At 25.6% G+C, this 21,555-nt stretch overlaps 6 protein-coding genes across 9 annotated transcripts; 4 read left to right on the top strand and 2 right to left on the bottom strand.

Moving 5' to 3' along the window:
* Nucleotides 1-2,054: 2,054 nt before the first annotated feature.
* On the top strand, nt 2,055-5,201 carry LOC122852490 (brahma-associated protein of 60 kDa). 3 transcript variants are annotated; one of them, XM_044152337.1, is made up of 7 exons: nt 2,055-2,102; nt 2,264-2,417; nt 2,824-2,948; nt 3,036-3,211; nt 3,541-3,886; nt 3,968-4,165; nt 4,247-5,201. In XM_044152337.1, the coding sequence occupies exons 3-7, from the start codon at nt 2,838-2,840 to the stop codon at nt 4,910-4,912; spliced, it is 1,497 nt and encodes a 498-aa protein (XP_044008272.1). In that variant the 5' UTR covers nt 2,055-2,102; nt 2,264-2,417; nt 2,824-2,837; the 3' UTR covers nt 4,913-5,201. The 3 variants fall into 3 exon arrangements, with proteins under 3 accessions (XP_044008272.1, XP_044008274.1, XP_044008273.1); XM_044152339.1 differs by lacking the exon at nt 2,055-2,102 and having other exon boundaries at nt 2,269-2,417; nt 3,556-3,886; XM_044152338.1 differs by lacking the exon at nt 2,055-2,102 and having other exon boundaries at nt 2,280-2,717.
* On the bottom strand, nt 5,101-21,325 carry LOC122852515 (dnaJ homolog subfamily C member 16-like). The gene is made up of 7 exons (XM_044152383.1): nt 20,984-21,325; nt 20,455-20,588; nt 19,540-20,116; nt 16,118-16,165; nt 9,408-9,666; nt 9,264-9,330; nt 5,101-9,188 (listed from the first exon to the last, which is right to left on the bottom strand). The coding sequence occupies exons 1-7, from the start codon at nt 21,099-21,101 to the stop codon at nt 7,062-7,064; spliced, it is 3,330 nt and encodes a 1,109-aa protein (XP_044008318.1). The 5' UTR covers nt 21,102-21,325; the 3' UTR covers nt 5,101-7,061.
* LOC122852513 (MICOS complex subunit Mic10-like) lies at nt 10,595-11,327 on the top strand. Its single transcript, XM_044152381.1, has 3 exons — nt 10,595-10,746; nt 10,830-10,877; nt 11,121-11,327. Exons 1-3 carry the CDS (start codon nt 10,671-10,673, stop codon nt 11,264-11,266), a joined length of 270 nt encoding a protein of 89 aa, XP_044008316.1. The 5' UTR covers nt 10,595-10,670; the 3' UTR covers nt 11,267-11,327.
* On the top strand, nt 11,544-14,211 carry LOC122852482 (esterase E4-like). Its single transcript, XM_044152321.1, has 6 exons — nt 11,544-11,955; nt 12,045-12,321; nt 12,381-12,566; nt 12,641-12,920; nt 13,012-13,493; nt 13,581-14,211. The coding sequence occupies exons 1-6, from the start codon at nt 11,695-11,697 to the stop codon at nt 14,087-14,089; spliced, it is 1,995 nt and encodes a 664-aa protein (XP_044008256.1). The 5' UTR covers nt 11,544-11,694; the 3' UTR covers nt 14,090-14,211.
* On the top strand, nt 14,375-15,828 carry LOC122852507 (MRG/MORF4L-binding protein). 2 transcript variants are annotated; one of them, XM_044152372.1, is made up of 4 exons: nt 14,375-14,555; nt 14,706-14,827; nt 14,923-15,301; nt 15,394-15,828. In XM_044152372.1, the coding sequence occupies exons 1-4, from the start codon at nt 14,441-14,443 to the stop codon at nt 15,552-15,554; spliced, it is 777 nt and encodes a 258-aa protein (XP_044008307.1). In that variant the 5' UTR covers nt 14,375-14,440; the 3' UTR covers nt 15,555-15,828. The 2 variants fall into 2 exon arrangements, with proteins under 2 accessions (XP_044008307.1, XP_044008308.1); XM_044152373.1 differs by having other exon boundaries at nt 14,935-15,301; nt 15,394-15,777.
* Nucleotides 16,204-16,575, bottom strand: LOC122852514 (40S ribosomal protein S28). Its single transcript, XM_044152382.1, has one exon. It carries the CDS (start codon nt 16,455-16,457, stop codon nt 16,260-16,262), a length of 198 nt encoding a protein of 65 aa, XP_044008317.1. The 5' UTR covers nt 16,458-16,575; the 3' UTR covers nt 16,204-16,259.
* Nucleotides 21,326-21,555: the final 230 nt, after the last annotated feature.

The raw sequence follows: 21,555 nt of genomic DNA, 5'->3' as shown, positions 1-21,555 counted from the left end.
TGATTGAAGCTTTTGTATATTTTATTTTACACATCTTAGCAAAACCAACTAATGCTTTTGCCATGAATAAATTTGATGCAACTGTAACAATTAATATTAAATTATTATTATTAGATAAATTTAAGACTACTTTTATTGTTACAAAATGATGTAAAATAACTTACTGTACTCTCAAAAATAATCTCGTCACCAATGACAAGAGCTATTTGTTCAGTCCCATTGTTGGATTGATTGTATAAAAACATCAGATATTTCAGCCACACTTCTTGTTATTTATCTGTAAACAATAAAAATATTAAATAAACATTATATTGTAAATATTTTTCAAATTGGAGTAATTATTATCAACAAAAAAAGAGTAAATGAAAATGGCGTTATTAAATAAATAAATAAATAAATAAATGACAATCAAACGAATAAATAAATAGCAAGTGTATAAAAAAATAAATAAATAAGCCATAATTAAACAAATAAACGATAAAAAATTGAGTCTACAAGTAAATAAATGGACACTAAACACTGTCAATGAAAACCGACAAAGGCCTCAAACAAAAGAAAATAATTATTAAAATATTTCACATTTTTTTGATTGTTAATAATAAAAAAACAATTATTATACAACAAGGATGCTACAGCAATGCTATAAATAATAACAATTTATAATTATTTATAAATAAATTGACAATCTCTTTGTCTTTGTAAAAAATAACAACTTAACCTCAAACCTATACTTTTATTTTTCAACAATTTATGAAAAAAACTATGTAATTATGTTTGTTTATGCACTAATTAATTAATAACAATGAAAAAACATAATATTTACATGCCATTTGTCCATTATTTAACAGATAAATAGTTGTCTTTGTCAGCTCCAAGAGTCATGACATGTCCATTGATTTTTGACAAAATTCACAAAATTCCCCAATAAATTATAGCACATTTTGTTCAGAATAATTCAATTAACCGATTTATCAACAATTTATAATTAATTAACAATTATTTTAGCAAAAAAAAGTGTAAAAAGTCACGACACAGATTTTCTCTCTCACAAAGGCGCAGCCATTTTGGATTTCAGAATAGACTCTCGAGCGATGCGCCACCTAGTTGACAAATTTTGTATCACAAGTAGATTTTAAACTTATCAACAAATTGTGGACGGTCATTTTTTTTTTTTTTATATAATAATAATAACGATGAAAAAAAAATAGACGCTATATTATTATTATTTTTATATTTATTTATGCAAATATTATATCTACATAAATAAACATAAAAATATCGAAAATTATTACGGAGTATTAATTATTAATTTTTTATTTCGCGAAATAATAAAAAAAAAAAAATTAATTTGAAAAAATAAAATAAAAATTCATCAATGGCCGGCAAACGACTGAAAAAGAAGCGTACATTGTCACGGCGCCCGACAATGGACTCGTTCAACTTTGTCATCAAAATCAATGAAAAATTAAACGACATAACAATAATATAACGGCATAAATAAAAGTAAATTACGGGAGCATAAAATAATAAATTTCAACATGCAAAAAATAATTTTAAAAAAATGAATAAAAATTAATTTTCAACTCATCAATTTGGCGGCCATTTTGAGAGCAAAATAGACGCCGCCGAAAAATATCAGAAAATCGAGTCATGATAGAGCAATAGTAAATAAATAATTAAAAATATAGGTATATCTAATAAGTTGAAAATTAATTTTTTTAATGAATAAAATAATAATATGAATGATGAAATGACACAGTACCATGAAAATCAGGAAAAAAGCAGAAGCCCAAAAAAAAGCTTCCGTCTTGTTTCACGATCACTCGTTAACACAAAAATATAAAGAAAAAATAAAAAAGTGGGGACGACGAGAAAAAATACATGGTTTCACCACAAGTTAAAATGACGAACTGATCAGAACTGATTTCCTTACCCCGCGGAATTTCGTTGCCGGCGCTGTAGCTGGATGGGATAGGTGGGGATGACCAACAGCCTGCAACAACCAATGAGGACATGATTCTCTCATAATTCATGAGTGGTAGGGATGTGTAGGGATGTAGATCGACAACAACGACATCACAACATAGCGGCCAAATGACAAAGTAAGCAAATCAATATCCAATTATTATAAAATATAAACGACAATAATTAATCAATTAATTATTTAAAAAATCTCTACACATTATTCATGAATAATTAATATAAATAAATATAAAAAAATATTGATATGACAACAACAATAACAACTAGATTTTTTTTCTAGGAAATTTTTTTGTCATTCGGTTGGCTATGTTGTTGGCGACCTGGCGTTGAAAGAGAAAAAAAAAAAAAGCATACAAATTGTCAACCTAGTTTACACACACAGTATTTGAAGCATTTTAGGTGACAATTATCCAACAAAGCAACTGATTAAATTGGTAAACAGATTACTCCAAGTATCAAAAATTTATTTACATTTAAAAACAAATACAGTTTTTTTATATTTAATACTCAAATAATAAGTCGGTGTTATCAGTGTTTGGCATATTTTACTCCATCTACGTCTTGTACAGTTTTTTTTTTTTACCTTTATATTCTGAAGTATTATATTGTATCATTGCATATATATGTATACACATATATAAAATAATCCAATAATCAAATGTGATATCAAAATAATATTATACATTTATATTGTAATAAAATTGTTAAATCAAATTAAAAAATATAGTTAAAAAGTGAGAATACTGCTTCAAAACATTCACCTGACAGTATTATGTGTATCAATGTTATTTATAATATCAATACTTGTCAACTAATATGATTGATTTTTTTTAATTCTAGCTATTTGTCAAACAATGGCGCAAAGATTTCCACAAAATCCTGGAAATAATGGACCACCACCTCAGAGATATCCACCACCATCAGTACCACCAAATCTTCGTCAATATCCTGGTCCAAATTTTCCAGTATGTTTACAAATTGTCTAGTTAAATTATTTATTGATTATATATATATGATGTTTTAATATATACATTTTAAACAATGCAAAATAGATGCAACAAAGATCTGGTTTTACACCACCACCACAAATGGGATCAGGTGGTCCAGGACCTGGTGGTATAATGAGACCAAATCAACCATATACAAACATGCGACAAGGACCAATGCCAGCACCACAAGGTGGTAAAAGAAGCAATGATCAACGTATTCCAATTTCACAACAAAAACCGTAAGATTATTAATTTTTTTCATAAATAATATTCCTGATAAGAATTGTATCTTGTTTTTTATGATAATTTTTATTAGTTTATTGTTATTATTTATTGTATTATTTTATGATTTATTATTTAGTATGTTTTTCATTTAGATTTTATTTATTTCAATTTAATTTATTTATTTATTTATATTTATTTTTCAATACTCAAACAATAATACGTAATAATAACAATTTTTATATTGAAAAATCAACACAATATACATATATATAAAACAATATTTCATAATTTATTTTAATTTTTTTTACAAAATATTATTATTTTCTACCAAAAACTCATTTAGGTATTTTTGGAACAGTGATTTTTCACATTCCACATCGAAGAAAAAGAAGAAATTGGCTGATAAAATATTGCCACAAAAAGTACGTGATTTAGTACCAGAATCACAGGCATATATGGATTTACTTGCATTTGAAAGAAAATTAGATGCAACAATAATGCGTAAAAGATTGGATATACAAGAGGCATTAAAACGTCCAATGAAACAAAAAAGAAAATTACGTATATTTATATCAAATACATTTTATCCAGCAAAAGAAGCTGGAGAAGGTGAAGAAGGTTCTGTTGCATCATGGGAACTTAGAGTTGAAGGAAGACTTTTAGATGATACAAAAAATGATCCAAACAAGGTAACTGATAAATCCAATTATAATTATTTTATTTAAATATGTATTACAACTATTATTATCATCATTCTATTTTTAATAAAGGTCAAACGAAAATTTTCATCATTTTTCAAAAGTTTGGTTATTGAATTGGACAAAGATTTATATGGTCCAGATAATCATTTGGTTGAATGGCATCGTACATTGACAACTCAAGAAACTGATGGTTTTCAAGTAAAACGTCCTGGTGATAAAAATGTTCGATGCACAATTCTTTTACTTTTGGATTATCAGCCACTCCAGGTAAATACAAAAAAAATATAATAATATAAATTGAATTAACTTGTACTAGATTAATAATTTGATGTTTTTTCAAATGCTCAGTTTAAATTGGATCCAAGACTGGCTCGTTTGTTGGGTGTTCATACACAAACTCGACCTGTTATAATATCAGCACTTTGGCAATATATAAAAACTCATAAACTACAAGATTGTCATGAACGTGAATTTATAAATTGTGATAAATATTTGGAGCAAATATTTACATGTCCACGTATGAAATTTGCTGAAATTCCACAACGTTTAAATCCATTATTACATCCACCAGATCCAATTGTTATAAATCATGTTATAAGTGTTGAAGGAACAGAAACAAAACAAACAGCTTGTTATGATATTGATGTTGAAGTTGATGATACATTAAAAACTCAAATGAATAATTTCTTATTATCAACGGCAAGCCAACAAGAAATTCAAAGCTTGGATAATAAAATTCATGAAACAGTTGAAACAATAAATCAATTAAAAACAAATCGTGAATTTTTCTTAAGTTTTGCTAAAGATCCACAACAATTTATAAATAAATGGATTATATCACAAACAAGAGATTTAAAAACAATGACTGATGTTGTTGGTAATCCAGAAGAAGAAAGAAGAGCTGAATTTTATTATCAACCTTGGGCACAAGAAGCTGTATGCAGATACTTTTATACAAAAGTACAACAAAAACGTGCTGAATTGGAACAAGCTCTTGGCATTAGAAATTCATAAATAATTTTATTGACTTTTTCTGATGATGATGATAAATGTTTCATGCATAATACGACAGAGTCGTTTTCATATTGAAATTTTTTTATTTATAATTTCTAATTACTATGTTTCTATGAATGTTTCATAAAGACAAAAAAAAAAAAATTATTATCAATAGTTTTTTCTTTTTTTCTATTTTATTATTTGTCAATTGTATTTACATTTTTTTTTTTTTTTCTTTTATAATCTTAATCGCATTATAACTGACGAAGTTTGATGTATGTATACGTAATAATAATTTTTCTTCAAGCCACTATATTAGTCGTCACAATATTGTATAAGCAAATTTGTTTTTTTTAATTTTTTTTTTTTTGCGATCAAGATGTAATAATAAATTTGAATAATAAATTGTGAATGAAAAATTCATCGAACTCGTTATTTTCATTATTTATAATTATTATCATTATAAAAATGTTTATTTAATTTTATGGAGAATTGTCAATTATTAATTTGACTATTTCTTTTTATTTTGATAAAAATTGCATTCAATAAAGTTTGTTTTTTTTCTACGCAATTTTTATTTATTTGTGCGAAATGTATAACAAAAGCCAAATGACCAGTATAAATAGCGTATAATATATTTATCAATTTAATTAATGCATGTAATTATTACTAATTAACTGGAATTATCAGTTTTAATTTTACACTGGTATAAAGTTATTTTTTTATTTTTTTTTTTGTTTCTTTAGGTGGTAATTGTCTACGTATTACAGCTCTTTGAGAGTATATACATACAAAAATGTTTACAATTTTTAATTATTAATTTTTTATTATCTATTTTCAGCAAAAGACCAAGTCATGGTGCAATATTAAATTTGTATAAATCGTGTAAGTGTTGATTTTTTTATTTTAACAATTTTTGACAAGCGTATATCAATTAATTTAATTTAATTATTTATTGTATTTTAAAATCATGGAGATTAATAATTTAAAAGAGGAAAAGAAGACGAAGAAGAAAACAATTAACGACAAGGAATGAGGGGAATCATACTTGATAACAATCAATAATTATTTAGTAATTTTTTTTCTGTTTTTTTTTTAAGTATTTTTTACGTCAATTACTTTGGTAAAGATTGTCAAGTAATATTTGATTCTATAAATTATTTAAAAATTTCCTCCAATTATTATTTATTCTAGTGTAAATAAAATTTATCAATTACACTTTATTAATGTTAAATATAATTTTTCTAACTAAATTATGGTTTTTTTTTTTGTAAACTTTCGTTAAAGATATTTATAATAATTTATAACTTAATTATTAATTATTATTACTAGCAAGTAATTGAAATAAATTTTTTTTTATTGTAGCTATTCCAGTGGTCAATTTTAATTATTATTTTTTTTTTTTAACTTTAAATGCCATTATTTTCAAATGATTAATTTTACTTATTTTTTAAAATAAATTACAAGTATGTACTATTATTATAAGAACTGAACGATAATTAATTTTTTAAAACTGCCAAATAAATTAATATAATTTATGATTACTTTTTTTTTCAAGTGTATACTAAATAGCTATTATTATTATTATTTTTATACCTGCATTTTTATGTTTTTTTTTAAATAAATATTATTTATTTTTAAATTATAACACTTCAATTTTATGCTTTTGTCAAATTAATTATTAATTTGAAAATTTAGTAAACACTTAACACTGACTAGCATAGTTTACAAAAAAAATTGTACACAAAAAAAAAATATAGAATAAATAATAGTATCAATAATACAAGACTGACTAGATGTTTAAAAAAAAAAAAAATGATTTTATTATGAAATCGTCTATCAATCAGTCAAGAAAACTTGCTGTTTATATTTAGTCCTCGGTCAGCTTATACATCAAATGATAAATAATTACGTTTATAAATAATAACAATGTCGTTATTATTTGGAAAAAGAAAATGAAAGAGAAAAAAAAAAAAGCTTTTATCATAAATGTCATCATGTCTTTATGGTGAGTTATATAGACTTGTTGGTATTTTTTAAAAAAATCTCCACACAATTTTTCTTGTATTTTAATGACTAGAGTCAAGATGAGTTTTATATTATTTTTTTTTTTTTTTTGTATTTGAAAGACATACACGTATCATTTACGTTGACATTTAATGTCTTTTTATTTGGCTGTAAAATCAGGCCAATAATTAATATAATAACGTTGTGTCAAACCTTCGAATAATCTGTCAAGCCAATTTGGTAAACCATCAAGAAGTTTATCCTGATATAAAACATCATCATATACTTCTTCTTCTTGTGAAATTTCAGAATCACTGCAACTATCAAAGCCTATAAATGCACCAGCTTCAGCATCATCAGAATATTTACTTAAATGTTTTGTAATTCTTTCCATTCGTCTTGTACCTTTTCCTTTGCTACACTCTGGATGTTTAGCATGATACATACAAAAATATTTACGATGACCATTTAATGCTAATACAGTACCAACACAATTTTTTGGATTAATATTTAATTCTTTTGGTTCTGGTAAACTTAATGACAATATTTTTTTATACCAATCCAAGCCACGTTCAAGTGTTACATGACCAAACATAAGTGTTTTATTTTTTCTATATGGCCATACAGCACGATGAAAAGCAGGCACAAGTTTAAGTCTACTTTGATAATCAACAAGAAGTATAATTGTACGACAACCAGGTTTTAATAATCTAACAAGACCATTATATTTTTCAGCTCTTAATTCATGTAAACGTAATTGTGGCTGTGATTGAATTGGTTTTGTTAAATCTTTATTTTGATTTTTTTTAGTTTGTACACTTATTTCTTCAAGTTTAACTAAATATGACATACCATAACCACCAATACAAATAAGTATTAATGTTGCAATAACAGATACAAGTGGTAATACTTGTTCTTTAGTTAAACTATCAGATATATAATCAACAGCTAATAATGCACGTCCAATTAATTTTCCAACAGTACCTTGTGCATGTTCATCAGCAAGTTCATCAACTTTAGCAGCATATGGTAGTGCTTCATTGACTTTTAATAAACGTTGTATTGTTTGTTCTAAATTTTTTCTTGTTTCATTTAATTTATTTTCATCTTTTGTTGCTTCTGACCAACAATTTGAAAGCCATTCATATTTTAAATGATTAGCATCACGTCGCCAAATAATAACAATATGAAGTAATGGCTCTAATGGACTACCTTCACCAGCTGATAATGCTGATACAAATTCTGGTTGTGTTTCTTTATAAACATATGTATATCTAACTTTATCAGTACTGTATGGTGATTCTAATGCTGCTTGACGAAATTTATTTCTTGCTAAATCATGTACAGCACTATTTTGTGATATTAATATTGCACATAAACGTTTTTGTGGACGTAACCATTCTGGTGGACATACAGAATCTAACATTGCTTGATTTGATAAACGTGGTAATACTAAAAATTTATTATTTGATATAACATTATGCATTGTATCACTTGATATATCTTTCATACTAACTGATGCCATTGGTTTTTCAATATTTTCATTAAATAATAATAATGTATTTAAATCATTTGATAATTTATATTTTGTTGTTATATTATCACTATCAAATTTACCAGTTTGTACAAAACCAAATGCAACACGATCTCTATGATAAAATGCAGTAAGTAAATAACGTAATCTTGGTGTATCTTTTTTTTCAAATATTAAACCACGTATTCTATTATCCATCCATCCTGATAAAAAGTTATCAACATTATCATTATTTATTTTTGGTATTAATTTATATGGAAATTTATTTCTTATATATTCAACAATTCGTTGAACATTAAATAATGATTCTTTGTATATACTTGTACGTCCATCAATTGTTAATGCAAGACATGGTAATGAATGTACACCAACTCTTCTTGCAAATGATGGTTCACGTTCAGCATGTGCTGTTACTAAATTAACACCTAATGGATCTAATTCATCAATTAATCTACGCCACATTGGTTCAACTTGTAAACATGAAAAACACCAATCCGAATAAAATAATATTAAATATGGTTTACGATAACTTTTTGTTATAACAATATTTTCATATGTACGATATGTTATACTCATTTGATGATAAAATGATACATCACGACTTTGATAATGAAATTTAAAATTATTACCAAATAAATCTTCAAGTGGATCTGGCATTTGATAATTATTTTCATATCTTTGTCTTGATGATGAACCCTCATCAGTTATTCCATGATTATCAAATTTTCTTCGTCTTTCAGGATCAGACAATAGCTAAAATTAATCAAATTATTTTCATTAAATAACATCAATAATATTTTTATTATTTCAATTGACTATAAAACCAACCTCATATGCTTTTGTTATTTTAACAAATTTATTTTCAGCATCTGGATGATCAGTTTTATCAGGATGCCTATAAAAATAATTGACAAAATAATAATCAACATTTTTTATTTTTCAACAAATTAATTAGCTAATAAATTAACATACCATTCTTTAACTAAATTTTTATATGCTTTTCTTATATCTTGCAATTTAGCATGTCTTGTTACACCAAGAATTTCATATGGATTACCAAGTGGTTCTGATGCATCAGTAACTGGTAATAACTGAATAATTAAAACTATCATAAATATAAATAATATTAACCTCATAATTGATTTAACACTTGTCATTTTAAATCTAGTATCATTTGATTTTTTAAATATCTCTGTTAGCTTTATTAAAAAATTTATAAACAATATTAATTGTAATTCAATAAATACATAAATATCAAATAATAATAATTCTTTTTTTGATGATAATTTATTATTATTATTCCATGATGATTTATCAGATGATTTTAATAAAATTAATTTTTTATTATTGTTTATTGAATCATCAACTTGAAGGATATCATTGTCATGTCTTATTTTATTATGACAATTTGACATTTTGATAGTGTGTAAACATGTCATAACATATTTCAAAATAATGACAAAATTAATTGGTCAATTCATTTTACAAGACTTTTTAATTATTTATTATCTTTATTATTGATAAATCATTGATAACCAATTATTAGTGTGTTTCATTTGGGTTATTGTATATCACTTCAGTCAGCAGCAGCGTACGAAAATAGAATGGGACTGACACTGTGTATCAATTCAGATTTCTTTACACCTTTTTTTTTTTTTTAATTTCTTTAATATATTTATTATTATTTCCAATTAATATTACTCCATTTTTTTAATTGGTTTATTTATTATTTATGGCTTTTTTTGACGCAATTAGTTTTTATATTTTCATTGGATTATTTATGGTTTATTCACTTGACACATTTATTTTAGAGATAGAAGAATTGTTTTTTAATAACTTCTTGACAATCAGAAATCAATTACATTGGTGTGTGTATATTTGTGTGTTTGCTTGTGTTGAATTTATAAACCGATAAACATGAGATACTTTTTATCAGCAAAATGGTGGTTCCCGCTTGAATTTAAAAATGACTTTTTATTATTGTTAAATTAATATTTTTAATTTACATTTGTTTATTGTAATTTTTTTTCATGATAATGCTCTTGAAAAGTATATAATTTATTTCAAAAATAAAAGCTATTGATATCTGACTATTCTTTGTTGTTTTTGTTGATGAATTTTGTATGAATAAAACTTGAATTATTATTTTGACACAAATATCCATGTGACGTAATAACATTACAAGCGCAGTCGTTTGTATCACTGAAAAGTTTATTAATAATATTATTTATAAAAATGGCTGGAACTTGGAGTGAAGATCAAATTGGTAGAAAATGGGACCATTGTTTTGCTGATGCTGTTATTAAACTTGGTAAATTATTAAATGAGCTATTAGTAATTATATTTTGATTTATATTGTCATTGTTTAATTGATGTTTTGACATTTTTTTTCAGGCGGTGGTATTGTCGTTGGATCTGTTGTATCATTGCTGTTTTTCCGAAGTATGAAAATCATTTTAAATTATTTAATTTACTTTATTATTAATCATTATAAAATATTATTTACATTGATACAATTATTTGTCAAAGTTGATTTTATTTACAAGGTGATAACATAACCTTGAATAAGTGTCTATGATTAATCATGATACTCAAGGTTTTGTAACAACAAATCAATATTGTAAATCGACAACAAATAATTATCATTACATTAGCCAAGTATTTATAAATGTTTTTAACTTTCAGGAAGATGGCCAATAGTTGTCGGTGGTGGTTTTGGTCTTGGTATGGCATTTTCAAATTGTGAAAATGAAATAAATGCAACAGTAAAGCCAGGCAAATTATTAGCTAGAAATTGTGATGATAGCAAAAAACCAACAGCTCCAAAATAACAAACTAAACATTCAATAAATCAACAAGAAAAAAAAAAACAAATAAATAAGCTTATAATGTCACAGCAGGCTAGTTGTTATTTTATTTAATTTTTTAATTATCTGCTGATATAGTTGAATTTGTAAAAATGGCATTATGCTGTTAAAATAATAAAAATTCATACAGTGTAAATATTTAACAATGAGAATTTTTAATTATATTATGAATTAAATTTATCAATTAAAAATAATAGCAAGTTAACATTTTTTCTTTTTGCATAATTTATTTAATTTAATTTCAGAAGAATATTTATCGTCTTTTTTATAATGTACAATTAATTATAGAACTTCATATCCGCTTTGTGCAGCTGATATTAAATTATATCTTCTTTTATTTTATTTTATTTTTATCAACAACCATCCGCAAATATATCATTAACATTTTCATCATGAATCTCATACTGAAAAGAAGTAAATTTATTTTATTTTTAATATTAATAATTTGCGTTTCAAGTAAATATTGTAGGAGAATAAAAAGAATTGTTGGTGGTATAGAAGCTGAAAAGCCACCCGAAGATGATCCAGTTGTTTTTGTTGATGAAAATAATCGTGATTCACGAGTTTATGGTGTTAGAGATCCTGACAAAGGATTTTATGTTTTTAAAGGAATTAGATTTGGTGAAGCACCAGTTGGTCGTCATCGTTTTCAGGTTGATTATTATTTATTTTATATTTAAAAATAATATAGGTGTATACTTATCATAATGAGATGAATAATATTTATTTTTTTTTATCAAAGCGACCAAGAGCTGTACATCTTGATGGAGAATACAATGCAACAACTTGGGGTCCACCATGTCCTCAAGATAGCAATGGACAAACTATTGGATCTGAAGATTGTTTATTTTTAAATGTTTTTACACCAGCTCTCCCTGATTCTGGTGATGGTTATCCTGTATTAATTTGGATTCATGGAGGTGGATTTAGATTTGGAGCAGCATGTCAATATGAAATGAGAAATTTAATTAAAAAAAACATGGTTGTTGTGTCAATTCAATATCGATTGGGTTCTTTAGGTAAATATTAAAATAAAACTTGACTTGATCTATATATTAATTAATTTTTCATTTGATAGGATTCTTAAGTACAGGCACAGGTGATTTACCTGGCAACAATGGAATGTTTGATATGATATTAGCTGTTAACTGGGTGAAAAAATATATTGGATATTTTGGTGGAAATCCAAATAAAATTGTTGCTTTTGGTCATGGAAGTGGTGCAAGTGCTGCATTGATGCTTTCACTTTCAAAATTGACAACTAGTTAAGATATTTATTTTATTTGTTTATTATAAATAATAGTTTATGTATCACTTAGTATTGAATATTTTTTTTAGATTATTTCAGTGGATTAATTGCCATGTCTGGCTCTATGCTGTCAAGTTTTGTCATTGACAAAACTCCAATGATTACAGCTAAATATATTGCTTCAAATCATGATTGTCCAACTGACAATAATCGTGACATGATACGGTGTTTACAAGAATTACCAGTTAGTAGTTTAATTGATGAAGATAGTAAATTTGCAAAATTACAAACAGAAGCTTTAGGATTTGTTTCTGCAATATCTTCTTTGTTAGGTCCAGGACCAGTGATTGAGGGCAGTGATGATTTAAGGTAAAAAAAATAATAAAATAAATTCATTCCTAATTGTTTTATAAGTTGTGTGTTATCATCTTTTTTATCAAGTAATTTTTTTTTTATAAAGATCATTGCCAAATTTCATGACAGATAGTCCAGAAAATTTCCTAAGCCTTGGTAAATTTCCTGAAATTCCTTTACTCACTGGCATCATGAAGGATGAAACTGGTGGTGCAATATCTGGTGATTACAAAGATGAAATAACAAATAATTTAAAAACAATACCAAATTATTTAAATAAAAAATTAATCACATCACTTCAAGATAAAATTTCTAACTTTGGAAATAAATCAAGACAATTTGTTCCTGATGCATTTAATAAATACTTAGGTATTGGAGAAAAAAATAATGCATTAACAAGTTTAAAAAAAATAACTGATACATTAAATGATGCAATTTTTAATACACCTGCATTTTTAACTGCTAATTATTGGAGTAAAAAAGCTGAAACATTTTTTTATAGTTTTGATTATAATAATAATCGTCGTTCATATGGAAAATTATTTTTAAATGGTTTACCAATAGTTGATTCAAGAAGTAATAAAGCTGGTAATTATTTTACATTTATTTTTTATAATAATATACATGAAACTAGATGTAAATTTGAATTAATATATTGTTGTTTATTATTGACAGGTAATTTGGGTCATGGAGATGACTTGGGATATGTATTTCGTGCAAATGATATTTTTGGAAAAAAAATACCTTCAACACGTGAAAGTCCAGATGAAGAAAATGTCATAGAAACTTTTACCAGTATGATTGCACAATTTGCAAGAACAGGAAAACCAAAAATATCAACTAAATTTTCAAATAATGATAATTCTTTTGTCAGTATAACTGACAAAGCAACAACTATGAAAAATTTTCGTTTTTGTGAAATAGGATTATGGATTGGTGCTGTTGATCGTTTAAATTCAGCAAGTTGTAGTGTTTTAAAAGTCACAACTGAGACTGTTGAACGTTTATCAACTGATATTGTTGGCATAGTTTCATCTCCAGTTGATACAATTGAAAATATTGGAGGACAATTTATCCCAAATATTCCAGTTGGAAAAGAAGCAATAAATTCTAGTAATCCAATTGAATCTACAGTCTCAAAAATATTTCCAAAAATACCAAGTTTTGGCTTTTTATCTCCTTAATGTATTTTATAAAAATGATTCACTATTTTCAATGTTTAATCTTTAAATCATAATGATTATATCACTTAATATCGAATATATAAAATTATAAATATCAATTAAATTGTTATTGAGAAATTTAATTATTCCTGTTATTTTTTTTTTACAGTAAGTCTTATTATTCTCTTATTATTATAACATAAACCTAAACGTAAAATAACTGTTCAAATTTTGGCGCTACGCGGCCATCTTTTTTTTGACTATAGCACTATTTTTTTTTTTTTTTTGCAACAAACTATATGTAATACATATGTAAGGTAATGTGTATTTATTTATAAATCTTTCAATTGTTTTCAATATTTTTATATTTTGATGCTTAAAACGATGGCTGTCAAAGAAAAACAAGGTGATTCAACTGAAGAAATTGATTGGAATCCAGAAAATGAACTTCAGTTATTCTACTCAATGAATGGTCACAAACCAGTTGGTAAGAAAAATTAAATTTTTATCTATAAATGAATTGATAATCAATTACAAAAAATACTCCTTGTCGTAGGTTATGTGTCATAATTAATAGTAAAAAAAAATTTAATTTTTAATTATTTATTAATGTTGTTTTATGTTTATTTAATAATAGGAGTCAACAAGTACTTTCACATGGTTTGCATATGGGAGAAATTTCGTGCTGCAGTAAACAAAGATGTTTCATTAAAAGCCATATGGGATCATCTTGAAACAATGTATGACCTTGTAGCCTTGGTATGTCAAAAAATAAATAAATAAACAAAGCTTTAAAAATTAATAATCATTAATATAGATATAATTATTGACATGATGTAATTTAAAAAAAATAGGACTGCTTTCAGGATGACGTTGAGGATTTGCCATTTCCAAGTAGTGAGGTTGATTTTACTCTTCCAGAATCAGAATTTATGGAACTTATGAAAAATAGACAAAAAGAAGATAATGATATTAAACAAAAAGAACAAAAAGATAAAATAAAAGAAATAAAAAAAGAAAAAGATATTAAAGATACACCTAAAAAAGATATTATAACAAGAGAACAAAAAACACCAAAAGAAGCTGAAAAAAAGAAAGAAGAAATTAAAAAAATTATTAAAGAAACAGATATTAAAAAAGAAAAACAAAGAGATGTTAAAGAAATTAAAAAAGATACAAAAACATTAAAAGAAAAAGGAAAAGGAAAAGAAGATCCTGAAGAAATCATTCCAGGTGATTGATTTATTTTAATGATTAATCATTTGTTTTTTTTTTTATATTAAATTGACATTATTAAAATTAATAATATTTTTTATTTATTTTAGCTCTAGCAATAAAAAAAGAACGTAAAGATTCTGAAACAAGCAGAGAACCTCCAAAAAGAATACCACCAAAGAGACCAACAAGACAAAGCATTGATAATGCAACAAGAGCATCAACAAGTCCACGAGATACACCACCACTTCCAAAACGTCGAAGGCTATAGAAACATGAGGATCTTTATCAAAATTGTTTCTTAAAATTCATTAAAAAATCTTATTAATTATTGATACGTCAATGATTTATCAAAAAATTTAAAATATTTTCTAATCAATTCTAGATAAAACTCATGTATTAACTAGTTAATTTAAACTGCCACTTACTTTATCGTAATTAACAAATTATAATTAATAATTTTCACTGCATCTTCATCAAAATTTACAGTATTTTTATGTAGTGTAAATAAAAAAAAAAATATATATTCTCTTTTTAATTTAAAACGTATTTTTACTTACTTTCAAAGACCACAGCAACATTAAATGACTAGGTTAATCTTATACTAATTTAATTACTTAAATAAATTAAGTTATTGTGACATATTTTAAGTGTTTTAATAAATAATAACAGAATTTTTTTTTTTAAGTGATTACCAGTTGATATTTATTGACCAAAATAAAACAGTAATAATTTGATGGTGATTCTTTTTTTCTTTTTTTTAGATAATAAAAAAATACATGATGTCGCCGACAGGATGTAACACGTTTTCAAGTTGGAGGTTATGGTGATGATTAGCCACACAAATGCTCTTGATCCAGTCTCGAAAACGATGATGATGTTGATGTTGATCAAAGATATTCAGACAAGTAATCCACTTATTTTTTTTGTTGTTTTTTTATTTTTAATAGTAGAATGAAGATGACATAGGTAGGATTTACCTAAGTCTTCTTGCTTCACGTTCAGATTCCAACAAGGATAGAATATCGCCTTCACGAACTGGTCCCTTGACGTTCCTGATGATTTGACGATTTTGTTCACCCAAGAACTCAACTTTGACCTGGGTACATTGTCCTTGGGATCCAGTACGTCCCAAAATTTTGATAACACGTGCGGCAACAATTGGCTTGTCCATGGTTAATTAATTAATTAATTAATTTTCACTTGGTTTTTTTATAAACCGAAAATGAATGTTTCGTCTACGAAAGTTGGACGTTAAAGAGGTGGCGACAATGGTGGATAATAGCGACAATAGCGGATTGAGCAGGATTGAGAGAGAAACATGAACGTTGCTGCTATTGGTCGATTTTAATGAATTTTTATTGGTTAAAATATTCTAAATATTATCGCTTTACATGAAAAAAAAAAATTAAGGGAGCCTTTAGGTTTTTAAACCAGGTAAATACAGGTAAATTTCATTAATTAATCAATTACCACAATATTTATTTATTTATTTTATCATATTTATAATAAACAATTTTCTATGAAAAAAAAAAGAATCATTTGTACTTTTAAAAAAACTTTAAATCTTTCGGCGACAATATCGAATGTCATTTTATTTTATTTGTCATTTATTTATATGAACTTTTAAATTATTATTATTTATTTGTATAAAAAAAAAAAGTAAATTCAATACTGTTAAGTTTAAATATCTAATTTAATTTAATTCTTGTGTTACACTAATTTAGTCATAGAGAAAATTTCCTCTACGACTATTGAAAAAAAAAAGAAAAAATTATCTATTATCGTTTTATTACTTAATTAATACTTAAAACATTATCTATGTAATTTATTGTTTTACACTAAAAATGTCATTCTTTATTTATTTAATTCTTTTTTATATTAACAACTGAAAAAAAAATATATCGCATTGAAAAGTCAGCCAAGTGTATCAACAACAGCAATGAGCATTGATAGTAATAAATTTTTGCAATGATAAATCCTTGAAAATAAATTTAAAAAAACATATTTATATAATAATAATAAGTTTCAATTGCCATTGTGATCAAGACTAGTTTGATTGACATAAATAAATTGTAGCATTAATACATCAGATGATTACACAATTTTCAATAACTCTAAAAAGAAAGCAAAAAAAAAAATAATCCATTGAGTTATATTATGTTGTTTGTTTTTTATTTATTATTATTTTTACAATTAGGCATTCAAATGATTTTATAAATCTACATTTAACAGTCGATTTGAGAGAGTAGATAAATTATTTTATTGTCGAGTTGTGGTCCATAAATAAAATTTAATTTTGCAATTTATAAATATTATAAATTGCACTTGTTGTTATGACAAAGATGGACGGTTTACTAAATAATAATTAATGATTTTTGTTTTAATTTTAATAATCAATAACAATAATTGAATTTATCAGTTATTTTTTTTTTTAAATGATAAATTAAACGCTCATCATTTTCATGTCAATTGATAAAACTTTACATGCACACTGTATTCAACTCGACAATTTATTTCTAGAATACAAATAATTCAGCACCACTGATAAATTATTAACTCAACTGATTAACATATTTTTTAATTAACTATATAAATTCGTTGGCTTTACGAAAAAATAAACAAAAAGAAATTTAAAAAAAAAATAAAAGAGAAAACATTTTATTCAACTGATAAAGTGCTTATTGTTTTTTTTTTAATAACTATTTATTTACTGAATTGGTGTTTTGAATGTTTATCAAAATTGATAATATTTGTTTAGGATAATCCAACTGAAACCAGTGATTATCAAATACTTCAATTACGGAATTAATTGCTTAAAAAAAAAAAAAAAAGAAACAAAAATTTATATTTCAAGGCTTGACACTTTTTCTTTTTTCAAACTTTTTTCTTTGCAAATTATATATAATTGCATTTATATTTACAATTGTCAATTATTATTATTTTTTTTTTTCGTAATCATCGTGACTCGATCAATTGTCTTTGATTATTAGATTTTTTTTAAATATATTTTTTTATAATTTATTTCCTCCATGTATTTTCTAGAACATTTCGACAACACAAGTTTCGATTATATTAATTTTTTAAAAATTTATATTATCAATAATTTCTAAAGTTGACAATTTTTATTTTACCATCCGGTAATTTTATTTTCAATTATTTGAACGCGATGTAATTAACGGAGGATAAAAGTAAAAAAAGAAAAAAACCTCGATACGGACAATTAACTTTTATAATTTTTACAGACTGATCTCTTTTTTTTTTTTTTGACACGAGTTTACATTGAAAAATACTAATCAACGATCTATCTTTTACCATCATATAAAGAATAAAATTACTGCCATAAATTGCTCGAAAGTGTTTGCCCAGGGAGTGAAGCAGGTGTTGGCTTTCCAAGTCCACTCAAGGACATCTGGCCCATCTGCTGTGGCAACTATGTAATGCACCATAAAAAGTTAATAACCATTATCATCATACAAGGTTTTTTTTTGTATAAAATATAAATTGATTAAATTGTAGATAAAAAATATTACTTACTTGTGACATAAATGGAGATGATGCTGCCGGTGTTTGAGATGGAAGATTAAAAAAAGGATTGCTACCAGGAGCTGGTTGAATATTTGGATTAGCAATCATACCACTCCATCCATTGTTAGCCATATTATTATTTTGGCCCATTTGTATCATCTGTGAACCAACAGGTGTTACACCATTCTGTGGTCATGCACACACATACACATTGACATCAAAGAAACCAAAAAAAATAATAATAAAATATACAAGTTAAATGATAAAATCAATAATTGAATAAATAATAATTATTCATACCATATGTGTTTGCATTGACATAACATTATTAGCCATTCCATTCATAGAATTAATTCCTCCCAATTGCATAGTATTTCCTAAAGTATTATTTATCAGTCCAATATGACCAGAATTAATTTGTGGATGTTGTGATTGTATATGATTTAATTGTGATGATGGTTGTGATGGTGTTACAAATGCATTTTGTCCTCCAAATCCACCAATTCCTTGTAATGATTGTGGAAATTGTGATACTCCTTGTGTTAATTGTTGTGATTGTTGTTGTTGTTGATTAAATAAACCACCAGTAACACCAAATGGTGTTTGACTTGGTGCTGTTGCATAAAGTGCAAGAATACTATCTTTAGTCATTTTAGTTTTTTCTTGTGTTGATGGTGCTGTTTGATTAAAAAAATTATCTTCATCTGTTTTACTTGCAATATTATTTATTGTTGAATTATCATTGTTTCCATTTAATCCAACAGATGATGATGATGATGATAATGATGCTGTTGATGATACTGATGTTGTTGTTGATGATGATGATAATGATGTTGCTATTGTTGTTATTGGTGGTGCTGATAAAAATGATGAAAATATATCATCACCAGAATTTGAGCAATTTGTTGTTGTTTGATTTGTTGGTACATCAAGACCCAAAAGATCTAATGTTGCTGAATTATTTGTTATTCTTGATGGTTTTGGACTAATTGAACTTTTAGGTTTTGGTAATTGTGGTACAATTTCAGTTTTTTTAATAATTGGTAATTGATTTTGATTTATTGGTAATTTATTACCATCTTTTTTTCTTCTACGTTGTTTTTCACTTTCTTCATCAAGTTCTTTATCCCAATTAACTTTTGGTAATGGTGCTTGTACCCATTCACGTGCAATATATTTTTTATGCTCATATTTTGCACGTATAAAACTTTCTAGACTACAGTCTGTTTGTGGACGACGAAATGAATCTGGTAAATTTGCTTCATAAACAGCACGAGCACGTGAATTTCCCATTTGTTGAAGACTCTGTTATTAAAAATAAAATTTCAACACATTAGTTTTATTTTGTCTGTTGTTATGTTGTGACAAGTTGATAATAATTTTATAATGACTCATGTGATTATTTATTAATAATAAATCACTTAAAAAATATGAGTCAACTGGTTTTTTTTTAAATTTATTTATTTGTTTTCCTTTGGAAATTTTTACTTTTCATACTGATAATGAATTTTGATAAATTGCGTGTAGGTGGAAGCTATAGCTATCTGGCTATTCAATATAGGTATATTTGATATGATAAATTGTGACATGTAGTGTATAAATGCTGTGATAATTAAATATTAAATTAATGATTATATAAATACCACAACTTGTTCAGGCGTCCAAGTATCTAAATTAACTGATTTAACCTTGCTGATGTGAACACCAAGATTTCTGTGTATTCCAGCACATCGAATACACAAAAATATACCCAAGTTCCAGCTAGCCCATCTTGGTCCTGTTGATCCACATCAAAATATCATATTAATAAATTAGAAAACATATTTCATCCATTTTACAGATAAACAGAAATATCATTATTTATGTTTTAAAAACAATACAACAATTGAAATAATAAATCAAATGAAAGTTGTTGATGACGTTTACTTTCAATAGCTGTCATTTACATGTTGCAATTTTTTTTGAAATATAAAAATCTATAAACCCAGCAGAGCAAAAAAACTAGGTCGCTTATAAATCGATAAATTTATGAGACAATGAACTTGGAATTTTCTATTTTTTAATTTAACAAAATATATTATTTAATACTTGATGGATCATCAATATGTTTTGTTGAAAGGATTTCTAAATTGAATTTTTTTTTGTAAATGGAAGATGGATTAAAGCTATTACCTTTTGCATCACAATCGACACAATATTTGTTGTCCTCATCTCTCAACATTTGAGTGAGAAGATCCTGACATTTGTCTTGTATTTGTTTAACACGTTCTTTTTCATGACGAGTAGTCATTTTTTCTTCCAACTTAACGACGCCGATATATGTGATTGAAAATTAATTGAAAAAGATTAAAAAAAAAATACAAACAATAATGTATAAATTATTTGACTAAAACAGTTAACGAATCACAAACTGGCTCTTGAAGACGCTGCTTGTGTTGCCGATGTAGTGGTGATGTTGGTGGTGGGTGGGTGGGTAGGTGGGTGAGTGGGTGGTAGAGCCATGACACAAGAGAAACGTCATGACCACAAAACAACTGTTCTACACAGATGTATGTTTACACACCTGTCATTATAATCACTGTTTTACCAACAATTTTATTTCTCAAAAAAATAGTACATGTTTTGTACAATAGAATGCGCTAGTTGAAAATTTCTATCGTCCATTTTGTTGTTTATCTATTTAAGTTTAAAACAAGAAGACTAGAAATATTTCTAGTATTTCTAGTCTTCTTGGTTTAAAAAAA

Source organism: Aphidius gifuensis, linkage group LG3 (genome assembly GCF_014905175.1).
Source record: "Aphidius gifuensis isolate YNYX2018 linkage group LG3, ASM1490517v1, whole genome shotgun sequence".
Classification (NCBI taxonomy): domain Eukaryota; kingdom Metazoa; phylum Arthropoda; class Insecta; order Hymenoptera; family Braconidae; genus Aphidius; species Aphidius gifuensis.
Note: the sequence above shows the minus strand (reverse complement) of the source record. Positions and strands in the feature narration are given on the sequence as shown.